General features: G+C 37.7%; 1 protein-coding gene across 1 annotated transcript; it reads right to left on the bottom strand.

Annotated features, from left to right (window-relative positions):
• Nucleotides 1–1,361: 1,361 nt before the first annotated feature.
• Nucleotides 1,362–5,531, bottom strand: LOC137398836 (E3 SUMO-protein ligase ZBED1-like). Its single transcript, XM_068085010.1, has 6 exons — nt 5,279–5,531; nt 4,856–5,138; nt 4,332–4,453; nt 2,616–3,005; nt 2,043–2,235; nt 1,362–1,836 (listed from the first exon to the last, which is right to left on the bottom strand). The coding sequence occupies exons 1-6, from the start codon at nt 5,529–5,531 to the stop codon at nt 1,362–1,364; spliced, it is 1,716 nt and encodes a 571-aa protein (XP_067941111.1).
• Between the last annotated feature and the right edge of the window lie 8,461 nt (nt 5,532–13,992).

Genomic DNA, 13,992 nt, shown 5'->3' with positions numbered 1-13,992 from the left:
TATATATACATGTATATATATACATATATATATATATATATAAATATATATATATATATATATATATATATATGCTTATGGTGTATATATATATATATATGGTGCATATACATGCAACTGCTAGTACCGGATTTGTTGTTGAGATCCTGTGCATATATCTCTGCGGTATAAGCTGTTTTAAAAGCCTCGCTCTATTGCCTTCTGTCCGCCGTCAAGCCCACTAGAAACGTGGAGGTAGAAGTGCTGATGCCATAGTTTTCTACTATAGCTATCATACTATGTGCTTCATGTACTGCAGTCTGAACCTGTAGGTACAAGACAGAGTGCAGAAAGCACCAATTTTGTCCACATGTACATATCTGAACATATACGAACAGCAGATCTTTTCATGGGAACATCATATCTGTACATAGGAATACCATGTCTGTACAAAATAATAGCGATACAATAAGGATACGATTTTGATTCGTTCTAGGGTTGGCATTTTATGGCGAAAAATTTGCATGTAAGAGTATATAAACTACAATAAATACATAATGCAAACATCCTCTGGTATTAATTTTCAGAGTTTTATATAAGTGTTATACATATTAAAATTAGTAACAAAATAGTATATTAACCTTAGTCACACACATATATGTGACCCCGGCAGTCAGAATGTACAATCGTGCGGTAATTGGATTGTTCACAATAGAGCGCAACGTGTGCTATATGCTATTATATGACTCACCGTCACTATTTTAGTAAACAGTGGTTTATAGTAGTGCTGGGCACGGGTACTTCTTGGCCAACGGGTTTAGACCCGTCTCTTGCCGTTCGGGTTTTTCGAGTATCGGATAGCTAGTAGTGCTGGGCACGAGCACTTCTTGTCTAAGGGTTTTTCGGGTATCGGGTTTGTTGATAGGAATTTTATGCCTACCGCTAATCGTAGCAGTTTTTCGGCTAGAGGGGACAACTCCATACAAATAATATATCATTTTTAATGGACACAAGCTATGAGCAAAAACTTGTAAAATAACCATGTAGCTAAAATGTGTGCTGTTCAATATATGCGGGTGCACCTTACTTTCAGGCTTATCTTGTTTTATATACTTAATTTGCAATTATTAGTGAAAAAACTTCTTTTTGTTTCATAACTACAAAAATTCTGATAGTATACACCAAAACTACACTATTCTACACCATATTCAGTTTGGCAATTGACATTGACAAAATTATAATACCTGCAAAGACACGATTGCAAAGTATTTAACTCGAAAATTTTCTACCATGTAAGATTAATGAACAGTTACTTTATAGACAAAACATGTGTTATAATTTTACTAACATTTTAAAAAACAGAAACCCCATAAAAATCTCAGCTATTTGTTTGAAAGAGATGCCAGATTTGTGGATAAAAAACACAGTTGATTCACTTTGGCAGGCTTTAGGCTATTTCGTCTAGCTGTGATAATGTTCCCAGCGGTTGAAAACAGTCTTTCACTAGCAACACTCAAAGCTTGAATGCACAAATATTTCTTAGCAAGCTTTGCGAGGCAAGGAAAGGAAGTTTCATGCTGGCTCCACCAAGTCAAAGGGTCAGAGTCTTTTTCAGCCACTGTCGGTAGACTTGTATATAATGAAACCTCTTTGCTAAGCCGGTCAACGCTGGCAGTAGTGAGAGCAGGCGGAGTAGTGAGAGCATTAAGATACGCCCCCCAACTTTTGCGTTTTGCTGAAGCAGTACAGCTGGTGGTGGCAGACTCTAGTGTGATTGTTTCTCGTACATCTGGAGCCAGCTGTTCACACTCGCGAAGTATAATATCCGTCACACTCTCATTGTGGGTAGCTTTGAATCTAAAATTTCCAAAAAAAACCTTCGCAACATGTTATATTACAATGCTGTGTTTTTTTACTAATGATTAAGGTATCAGTGGAAAAATGTTATTTTCATCCTGTAGAGTATTATACAGCATTGTTTCAAAAGCTTCGTACCTGCAGTGTAGCCTATGCTATGTATCTTGTAGCTATGTCACACTAAAATGCTAGTATAAATTGTTCACCTTGGATCTAAAAAGCTACATTTTGAAAGCAGCTGCCAATAATCAGCATTGTGCTGATGGTGCTTGTTGATGTACTCTAAGATGGAGGACTTGATCTGTCGAGTCAAGGCAACGTCACTATCTTCCGGCACTAGAAGTTTATTAAACAGTATGACCGTCGGTTGAACAAGTGATACTGTGACTGCGTCTTCACCTATAAGTAAAGCATTTAGCAGATGACTATCACAATATGGCCTCAATATGGCTAACCTAAAAGACCACTTACTAATATATCTCCAATAACAGTATAGGGGAAAGAGTAAGCAGTCATGTCCTTCCCAACTCCACATCACTAAAACGTTTCAATTTTATTTTTCCTGAAAGAATGTTTAAATGTTATTTTTGGCCACAAAATTTTAATATTCAAACATCTAATTTTTAATAAAAGACCCTGCAAATAGTATAATGGCAGAGTATATGTTTAATTTACATTTGGTCATATGCGTTATAGTAATTTTTAAAACACATTCATAGTAGATGCTTAGGATTGTAGTGGCAATCTTTATATTAACAGTACATGTTTACAAAACCTACCTGATAACATGTCAGTAAAAGGCGCCAAATGTTCTAAAGCACTGCTGATGGCTTCTAAGGTAGCCAAATCCTCTCCTGTTGGTATTAAATGGGTGTGCTTTTTATCGGCTGAAAGCACTTTCCTCACAGCACACTCTTGCTCAAGAAAGCGATTGATCATCGCAAACTTTGAGCCCCATCTCGTAAGGCATTCGTTTAGCAAATGATGTTTTGGCAGATGAAGTTCTTCTTGAGCAGCCTCTAGAAGACGACTCTTCTTATGTGAGTGGGCAAAGTGGGTCGCCACCTTTTGACAGCTTGAAATGGCTTTATCTATTGCCTTGTCGCCCTTCAGTGCATTTACAACTGCTAGGTTAAGGCGGTGACCAAAACATGATATTCTAGTCCAACCTGTAATGCATTGCAAACAATTACAACTAGGTATACTAGTCAGCATTCACTATACTTATGTGTTTATCAAGGATTGAATGTGAACCAATTCACTTACCGTACTTTTCGGACTATTCACCGCATCCCTATATAAGCCGCATCTGCTTTATTTTCAAAAAAACGATAATAAAACAATACATAGGCTGCGCCTTTGTATAGGCCGCAGAACTCAGGAGGGTGCTTTTTAACACGGCAGCAAATTTGCTAATTAAAACGAGACAGTGTCGTTAGGCACTGTTTCGTATAAACCCACGCTTTTTAACCCAGCGCCTAACAGAACAGTACTGTTAGGCATTGTTTCGTATTTTCTTTCACCGCTAAAAGCGCACTGGAGATTCCGGTTAATGCGCCCTAGCGGTGAAAGAAAATCCGCAGAATAGCCGCACCCTTATATAAGCCGCACCCTTATATAAGCCGCATGGCTCAAAACAAAAAAAGTAGCAGCTAATAGTCCGAAAGGTACGGTATAAATGGAAATAGCAGACTAAACATGAACAAAAGGCTGCGTTTTGTCAATCTATATATATATATATATATATATATAGCAGCTATAATTGTTTAACTGCTATTACAAGAAATTCTTGACAATCAAGAGGGCGAGTTAGGGAGTCACAAACAATAAAATTTAGTGTGAAATTAGTTACCTCCATCTCTGCATGCTTTGATGATGCTAGCAGCATTATCAGTGGAAATAGCAGTCAACTTAGCCTCATCCAGCCCCAGTCTTCAATTACCCCGATGATGCCAGCTTTTAGGTTTTCAGATGTATGATCTTCAGGAGCATGTAAAACCTAGCAAAATATAATAATTTACGATGTGTTCTTTAAATTATGGGATTGCCACTTTCAGTCATTTGATTTGAAAGTGTAACACTTTTCACTCGACCTTTTCTTGCTAAAACTAATTGCAAAACAATAGCATATTGCATCACTCTATTGTTGAAATAAAATATAAAATTTGTTGAGTAGGATTAAGATTTACTGAAGGTTATGTTCAGCTAAACTACTAAAAATATACCTAACCAATACAAGAACCTCACTGAAAATTAATTTTTATTAACAATGAAATCCGAAATTCCAAAGCAAATACACATCCCAATTATAGCTAACATGTCTAAAATTTTGTTAGTTGGCTTGCGATAGGCCCTTTATTGAGGTTTGTTCTAATAAACTCATTTTTAATAACGCTACAAATTCGCAATGTGATGCCGCATATTGGTGTTGAAACATACCTGCAAGCACCTTGACCTAAGCTTCCAGTCAGAAATAAAATGAATGGTAAACCCACAGTAAGGTGCCCCAGTGCGTGAGCTCCACATGTCCGTAGTAGCAGCATAAAACTGAGCAGTAGCAATCTCCTGCTTAATGGTGCCATACACATTGTCATACAACTCAGGGATGGCTGAGCGACTGAATTGATGTCGACTTGGAATGGGATACGTAGCGAACATAGAAAAGCAAGACTAATTGCAAACAACATGGCATTCACTGGTGTAAACTAATAATGATAAATGTAAAGCCAAAACACATTTTTTAATTTCTATATTGATCCTAATATTATGTAACTGCATAGTTCCTAAGAAAAGCAACATAAATAATTAAACAAAAAATACATTATGGCTGCAAACATTCCCATATCAAGTAGTATTTATATTATTATAGTATGCCACATTTCATGAAAAGTGGTCACACAAAAAAACAGTTCTATCAATCTATAAATATTACATGTATAGCTACTAAACACTAATGTTCACAGAACTGGCATGTGGTGGAATAACATGAAGCCTAACATATTATATTTTACTTTCATACCTTCCATCAAACTCAGCAATCATTGCTTTGAAACCTTCTCTTTCAACAGCATATGCTGGAACACCATCTTTACAAATATAGTGAGTTATTGCAGAAGTCAGCTTCTGATGTTGAGCGGTGTTTCTTCCGTAGGGTTCCGGAAATGATGATAAGATAGATCGCTGCCTTTTTGCTTTTTCACAGGCCCCACTAGAACTAGGTTTGGCTCCTTTGCGAATAATAGGAGTTTGAAATGCAGCTAGGTCTGAGTAGTCGTCATCATCATCGATGAGAATAGGTGCAGCTATAACAAATTTTAACTTACTAACAGGAAAGGTCTAACAAAAACGATATAAATAAAAGCGAGAAAATTTTACAATTTTATCTATTTATCTACACTCGCTATTGAATGAGTTTTAAATATCAAAATAGTATACGACAAACCTTGTGAAGTGGTAGCAACAACCAATGATGTTGTCGTTGACTGGCTGCTAAGGCTTTCATCGTCATCAATTGTTGACTGAGATGGATGCACAAATTTTTTTAGTTTGGAGGCAGCAGATTCCCTAGCTGCTTTGAAGTTTAATTGACGGTTTTTAACGGTACCGACAACATCTTGCCTCTCAAGCCATTGTTTAGGATGAATTTTTTGCATATGCCTTCTCATGGAACTCGTAGAGCCATAACTATGCTTCATAGTTGAATTGCACAAAAGGCATCTAACTGTCTCCTTGTCATCAGCAATAGTGATGTTATCTTTCGCGAAAAATTTCCAAACATCGGACATATTTTAAAATTTACAATAATTCTATTCAATTTATTGATTATTTCTACTACTTTCTATCGATCGTTACTCAAGCGTTTAATCTTAGCAGGCGCGTGGCTGAACAGTGCTCATTGCGCAGGTGCAATAGACCGGGTTTTTGTTCACACTACTCGACGGATCCGTGTACTAAAACCCGAACTCGAAAGTAAAAACCCGAACCCGAAAAACCGAATTACTCAAAATTGCTATTACCCGATACTCGAGAGAAGACAAACCCGCGAGTTCAACGGGTATTAGTACCCGCGCCCAGCACTAGTTTATAATGCATTCAACCCTGCTCTTTCACGTGGTCTTGTTTATTTTTGTGTCTGACCAATCATAAAGCCAGAATTGCCATTTAAATCTACCCATATCGGTGGTTGCTATGGAATTTGTCATAACCCAAGATCTCAAGTATAGACTCTAATTGCGGGTGGGCGCGTGTATGCGGCCATTTTCTGTTTCAACGCTTCAGGCTAAAACAAAATAAACCGTCGCACAAATTACGGCTAGTTGACGATGTTGTGTTGATTATTGATAGTATTGGATTATCCTACCAAGCAATCTTACAACGGTTAGGGAGTAAGCTCAGGTTTATTGTCACGAGCAGACGCACTGCTAAATTATTATAATAAACTCAGATAGGCCTAATCCTGACTATAATGACTGTTAACCAATGTTTTGTTGATTAAGTATTCAGGATCTTATAAAAGACCTTCCTAGATGTGAGAATCTAAGACTATGCTCTGAGATGAGAATCACTAAGGTATACGAAGATGGTTTCGCAATACCTTATGTTTATTTAAGAATAAGAAAAATATATAATAAGTTGCACTCCAGACTAAACTTATAAAAGTATACAAGTAAATTTCTAGAGACTTAGAATATAGTCACCCCTTTTGTTCTCCTAAAGTTGACTCTTCCATTTCTTCTGCTGACACGTCTGACCGCTGTGAAGAAGCTTGTATTGAAGAGTGAAGTATGAAGGTGAATATACGTCCTTATATATCGGTTAGGAGTTAGCCTGGGAGTCAAAGAGTGAAACTATATGTTTCAGATCTCCAATTTTGGGTTTTGCAGTTTCTGGGGTTCCTGGCTATGTCCTGTTGAATTTACGTCAGCGAGGTTTCATAACATTTAATCTTCCAATTTTAATCCCTGTCTGGTGTAGATTGGTACCAGATGCGGATCTTCGTACCGCATGACGAAAGTTGTTATCGTCTGGGTGTTGTCGTTGACTTGGGGTGTGATGCCGTTTTTAGGATTTTAATTACTGGCTTTTTTGCCATAGTCTTTAATTTTCAAATGTAGTGTTCTCAATGTTCAGACAGTGGAATGGGTGGGTCGTCATGTGATGGTACTAATCTCAAGGATGAGATTTATGGGTGTCGTAACTCTAGGAGTTTGTCTAGTGTAAGCTGTATGGTGGTGTAACTTGCCATTTTCTTTACGTCTATCTGTACATGGCTGATATCAGATATAACAACGATAATAATTTAGATGTAATTCTAAGTATTTCTACTTAGAATCTAAGTCGGCTGCCTCAGATTATAGTGAAAGCGATGATCAGGATTGTGATAATAGGGAAACCTCAGGAATACAACTGCTTACGCAATATGTGGCTGCTAACAATAAGGAGAGTAATAGCGATCATCATAATTAATTAAATTACAGAGAATAACTATCAGCCTATCACTGCTGATAGCTTTCCCATTATAGCTGTTGACATCAAACTAATAAGTGGATGCAAATGTAAGGAAATCTGCACTAGTTTTATGTCATCTAAACAAATAAGCCTCGTTAGAACTGTGTATCAAGGATTACCGAAGGATACATTTGATATGGCTGTGTTGGGACAAACTGCCACTAATAAAACAAGCAAACCCGTTGAATGGGCTACAATAAATCTTTGCAGTGTACTCTGTGTTACAATGTGTGAGTGTTAAACAACATAAAAATAGCTCTAGATTGAATGGTCACTTGATGAGTTGGGTTGATATTTCCGCATCTTGATGCCCTCTGTGGTCACCTTTTGTTGACCTTACCATGACCTTCTATATAGATGGACAATTTTGAATACACTTCCAACATTTTGATAAGTCGTTGGATTGTCATTATATGCAGTCATAGCAATATAGCTTGATGAGAAGTGCCCAGTTTGAAGCATACCCTTTTAATGTAAATCTCCAGGAAGGTGAGCTTTTAGCTACATGTATTGCTGACCTTACCTTGACCTTTGGAAGGTCAACCATCAATCAAATTTAAATAAAAATGTGACCATCATTTTTTTCAGGGTTTTAATGTGTAGAATGCCAGGTTTCATCAATATAGGTTGAGATTAAATGGTCTGTTGCTATGGCATTTTGATTTGTAAACAAATACCATGATTTACGATTCATGAATCGGCAACCTTATCCTGCCTAAACTCAAAACAACAGTTTTAGTTCATCGTGAAACCTTCTCTACTAAATCTTGCATAACCTGGGCATACATAATCCGATTTAAAAAGTATAAATTGCATTAAAATTCTCAGATATTGCTGATTTTGAATCTGTAAATAACTCAAAAATGTTGTTTTAGCACGATTGTACATTCTGACTGCCTGGGTCACATATGTATATATAAACATATATATATATACATTTACACACATATATATATATATATATATATATATATATACATATACACATATATATATATATATATATATATATATATATATATATATATATATGTGTGTGTGTAAATGTATATATATGTATATTTATATATACATATATGTGTGTGAATATATACACATTGTATATGTATATAAATATGTATAAGTGGAACTTCACTCTATAAGTTAAACATATTATTACTAATAGTTTCATGTGTTACAATAGGTATCACACTCTTCAGATAAAACTTCTAAAAAATATATATAAGATGTATATATAATCATGTAGTTTGCATTGTCATTCTTAAGTTTCCAGAGGTGTTTACTAAGTTCTGTGCTGTTTTGCTTGTCACTGTGTGTGAAAGAGGCTGTGTCGTTTCTAAATCTGGATTTGAAGTCGGTTGTGCATAGTCCTATGTAGGTGCTCTCGGTGCTCGTATCTTCTTTAGTCACTATTGCCTGGTATATTATGTTTGTGGTTAGGCAGTTTCCATCTAGTGGGCAGTTGTTCTTTACTCTACAATTGCAGGCCCTGTTTGTAGTTGTGCTCTGCTGTCTGCTCAACTGTTGTGCTCTGCTGTCTGCCTGTTGAGCAGACAGCAGAGCACCACTACAAACAGGGCCTGCAATTGTAGAGTAAAAAACAACTGCCCACTAGATGGAAACTGCCTAACCACAAACATAATATACCAGGCCAAAGTGACTAAAGAAGATACGGGCACCAAGAGCACCTACATAGGACTATGGAAAACCGACTTCAAATCCAGATTTAGAAACCACACAGCCTCTTTCACATACAGTGACAAGCAAAACAGCACAGAACTTAGTGAACACATCTGGAAACGTAAGAATGAGAATGCAAGCTACAGGATTAAATGGAAAATTATGCAGAAAGCTAGACCTTATTTAAACCAAACAAAGAAATGCCATCTGTGCCTTAGTGGATAGTATTACATCATTTGCGGGCCAGAAACAACCACCTTAAACAAAAGAAACGAAATAAACAATACATGCCGACACCCCAAGAAATACCTACTCAGCCAATACGATCCAGGCATAGGCGGAGCTACAGACACCACCAACAACATCAGGAGAGGCAATTCCACCCGCCATTCAACACAAGTCACCTGAAGAGTGCAACAGAACGAAACAGACCTTTCGTGACTCCAGAATAAAACATCAATCTGGAAAAAAGATAAGTAAAATTAACCTATTCCACACTCTAGTTAGTTATAACACTCCACACTTTTTATAGCCTAGAGTGATGTTAGCGGTTGGCCTGACCACTTATCTATTATATATATAAATTGTTTCCTCACCTTGGTTAACCCGTATGGGTAATAGTTTCTGCTCTAACTCGGGTCTCCTACCAGAGACCTGGAAGTTTGAGCACTCGCCTCAAGATCTTAGCTGTTCCCAATACCACACTTTTCTGCAACTCACCTGAGTTGATTGTTGTTGGTATTTGGGCAAGCCACATTTTATGCGCCGGTGTTATTGTGCCCAGTGCCCCAATGACTACTGGGATTACAGTTGTTCTTACATTCCAGCATTTTTCAATCTTTTCTCCAAGAGGGAGATATTTCTCTACCTTTTCTTTTTCTTTGCTTTCTATATTGTAGTCATTGAGTACTGCTATATCTATTATAGTAGCTCTCTTGTTCTCCTGGTCTACTACCACTATATCTGGTTGGTTTGCTAGGACATGCTTGTCAGTTCGGATGTAAAAGTCCCAGAGGATCTTAGCGCAATCATTTTCATTGACCTTACCAAGAGCTTCCCACGAGTTTTGTGGTTTATTAAGGCCATACTCATCACCTAGACTTCTATAAACAACACCTGCAACATGATTATGCCGCTCAGTGTATGCGTTTCCTGCTAGCTGCTTGCATCCACTGATGATGTGTTGGATAGTCTCAAGTGCCTTTTTGCACAGTCTGCATCTAGGATCGTCTCTAGAGTGATAGATTTTCTTTTGGAGTTGCCTTGTTGGGAGCACTTGCTCCTGGGCTGCCACGATTAGTGACTCTGTATTGGCCGTTAGGTTTCCTTTGTTCAGCCACATATATGTCTGGTGAAGATCGCCAACCTTAGATATTTGTTGATCAAAAGCACCATGAAGAAGTTTCGTGTGCCAGTCATTTCCTCGTCATCAGGGCGTAGTTCCGTTGTAAGAGCTGCCGATTGAAATTCAGCTAGCAACTTATCTGAAGTGGCCATAGAAGCTGCATATGCTTTGATGCTTTGCTTCTCCTCTTTCACTGTATGCTGTACGCTTTTGAGTCCCCTACCACCATCTTTCCTATCAAGATACAATCTAGTAGTATCAGATTTTGGGTGGAGTGCTCCATGCATGGTCAGCAGTTTACGAGTTGCTATATATGTTTCTTTGATGGCTTCATCAGGCCACTTTATTATGCCTGCTGGATATCTTATTACTGGCAGTGCATAGGTATTTATTGCCATGACTTGGTTCTTGGCATTGAGCTGGCTCCATAAGACCTGCTGAAAGTGTTTCTCGTATTCGGTAATGGCTTTGTTACGTACCTCGGCTTCGTGGTTGATGTTGCTTTGCATAATCCCCAAGTACTTGTACCCTTCTTCTATATCTTTGATGGTACCATTTGGCATTCTTAGGCCATCTGTGAGCATAGAATGGCCTTTCTTAAGAATTAGCCTTCCACATTTCTCAATACCGAAGGTCATTCCAATGTCCTTGCTGTATACCTGAGTGAGGTGTATTAGTGAATCAATGTCCCTTTCTTTGTTAGCGTACAGCTTGATGTCATTCATGTAGAATAGGTGTTTTATCTTGGTGCCACTCTTAAACTGGTACCCATATTGAGTTTCTTCCAGCATATTGCTTAGAGGGTTTAGGCATATGCAGGAGAGCAGCGGTGATAAGGAGTCACCTTGATAGATGCCTCGCTTAATTTTTACACTTGCCAGCTTTTTGCCATTAGCCTCCAGTTCCGTCTTCTATTTGGTCATTGACATCTTGATGAAGGCCACAAGAGCAGGGTGAACATTGTACATACTGATGCACTCAAGTATCCAACTATGGATAATTGAGTCATAGGCCTTTTTGTAGTCAATCCAAGCCATGGCAAGATTGGTTTGCCTTCTTTTGTTGTCTTGACAAACCGTCCGATCCACCAGTAACTGATGTTTGGATCCTCGGGTGTTGCGCCCAATTCTTTTCTGAGCACTGGTCATATAGTGACTCATGTGCTCTTCCAGTTGTCTGCAACTATTCCTGAGAGCAGTTTCCAAGTGGTGGGCAAGCACATTATTAGTCGATAGTTTTGGGAATCGGCCCCTGCTTTGGATCTTTTATCAGAAGTACAGTTCATCCTTTGGTCAGACATTCTGGATGGTCACCTTGTTCTATTAGGTATTCCATCTGCTTAGCCATTCTAGTATAAAGTGATGTCAATATTTTTAACCAAAAGGTTTGAACCATGTCATGGCCAGGTGCTGCCCAGTTCTTCATACGCTGCACTCTGCACTCGACGTCCTCTTTGCTGATGGTGAGTCCTTGCTGAGCCACAGTGTGTTGATGGCTCTCTTTAAGCCTCTTCAGCCATTTTGCAGTGGTGTTATGAGTAGTCTCTTTTTTCCAGATGTCCTTCCAGAACTTTGAAGTGCTAGATCGGAGAGGCTCAGACATTGGCCTCTGCTGTTCACCTTTGAGCTGGTAATACACTCTAGATGGATTATTGATGGACAGTTTGTTCATTCTCTTGCTATACCGCTCTTTGGTGTACTGCTTCAGTTGTGCCGAGAGTGCTACTAGCTGCTGTTTGGCAGATTCTAGAGCTTCTATTGTGGCTTCCCTTTTTGGACGCTCCAAATTGTGGTTAGATCTCTCACTGAGCCTACTAACTTTCTGGCACAAGTCCTTGATCTTATTTTGTAGCCTCAGCTGCGAGGATGGAATGGCTTGAAGCCTTAATGGCAGTGGCTTAATATCTATCTCCTCCAAGATGACGGTTGCTGTACTGTAGATTAAGGCATTAGTCTCACTGATTGATCCAGTTGAGATCGACTCTAGTGCCAAGTTAATGTTTTCTAATAGCTTCTTAGGTATGGCCTTGCTAACTCTTCGTAGTGGTATCCTGCTTCCATAATCATTAGCAGCTGACATCTTGTTGATGATATTTTCCGCAAGCTCTCTCACCCTTGGGTCAAGGTCCAAGTGCATGTCTTCTTCAACCCGCGGGTCAACACATGATCGTGTATGCATGACAGTGTGTATTGATATGCACTCCTCGTTGGTTGAGGTTACTTGGGTGGACTGTTCCCTAACTTCATCTACCTCAAGTTCCGATATGAGTAATGGATGGTACACCATAAACATATATATGTATAGATATATATATATATATATATATATATATATATAGATGTTGATAAATAGCATCTGGTGGAACAGTAACATTTTTCACACACATGCACACACACGCACGCACACACACGAGCATGCACACACACGCGCACACACGCGCAAACATGGGTGCACATGCGCGCGCACACACGGACGTACATGTGGGCACACACTTTTATGCATGAGATGTTATTACTAATTCAACCTATATTTAATAACTTTATTTTGTTTTCCTAGTTCATATCAGTTGTACCATTACTGAATCTTCTTTTATTGTAATCATCGCAAAACAGATTTAATTTAGCCCTTACTGGCTAATTATTTCACCTTTACATTTAGTCGATGATTAAAATAATTGTTTAGAGTTTTGTTTGACATGGCAGTTTCAATTAATCATTTAAAACCAGTTTGTGCTTTTAACTTATAAAACTTCTTCCATTTGAGAAAAGTTTACAAATGCAAAGAAGTAGGATTTTTAAAATAAAATACCTGGCATTGTTTGAAAATGTCTCTTGTCATGTTTAGTACTGTTTTAGGTTAAAAATATAGACTAGTCTTGATTATAGATTATAGATCAGTTTTATTTTGATTGTCTCTTCAGAATAAACTAATTGAATCGGTTCGAAAGGTTTGATTGTCTAACTTCGGTGAGATAAAAAATATTGATGCAACATAACCTTTTCTGCCTTTTTCCAAATTTTGAAACTGATAAAATAATATGAAATAATAATTATTCAGCATGATAACAGTTGCAACAGGATAGGTAACGCAAAAACGGCTGCATTTATTGGTACAATCGGTCATACGTTAAAAATTCAAAACTGCAACACAAAGTAAATAATTAAAGTAAGCTGCATAGAGTAAATTGGATGCCGAAAATGGCAAAGTAGAAAACAACTTTGGTTTTCCACTTGTGGAAATTAACTTGACAAATGTTTACTAAAAAAAATTGACATTAAAATAAAGTTTAATATGACAGAAGATTTGGCCAAAACACTTTGACATTTAAAAAAAATTGTGTTTATAGAAGCAATTCATGTCAAAAGGTTGTAAGAAACACAGAGTGAACGTTTATAGATTTATAAAAATATATGTAATAGGAAAGGCTTTCTGTAATAGTTGTGTAAAAGTATCTGGTCTTCAGCAGTCATCAGCATCTTTGCTGTGTTGTTTGTTATTTAGGCATACTTTATCGATGCGGATGTTGTTTTACCTTTTGCGTCTGTCATAGCGCAGGATATTTTGTGTTTTTTATTTCTTCTGCATGTTTCTGCATCATTCCTTACATCTTTCTTTTGCCATGG

Source organism: Watersipora subatra, chromosome 6 (genome assembly GCF_963576615.1).
Source record: "Watersipora subatra chromosome 6, tzWatSuba1.1, whole genome shotgun sequence".
In the NCBI taxonomy this organism is placed as follows: domain Eukaryota; kingdom Metazoa; phylum Bryozoa; class Gymnolaemata; order Cheilostomatida; family Watersiporidae; genus Watersipora; species Watersipora subatra.
The sequence above is the reverse complement of the archived record's forward strand: the minus strand, read 5'-3'. Positions and strand labels throughout refer to the sequence as shown.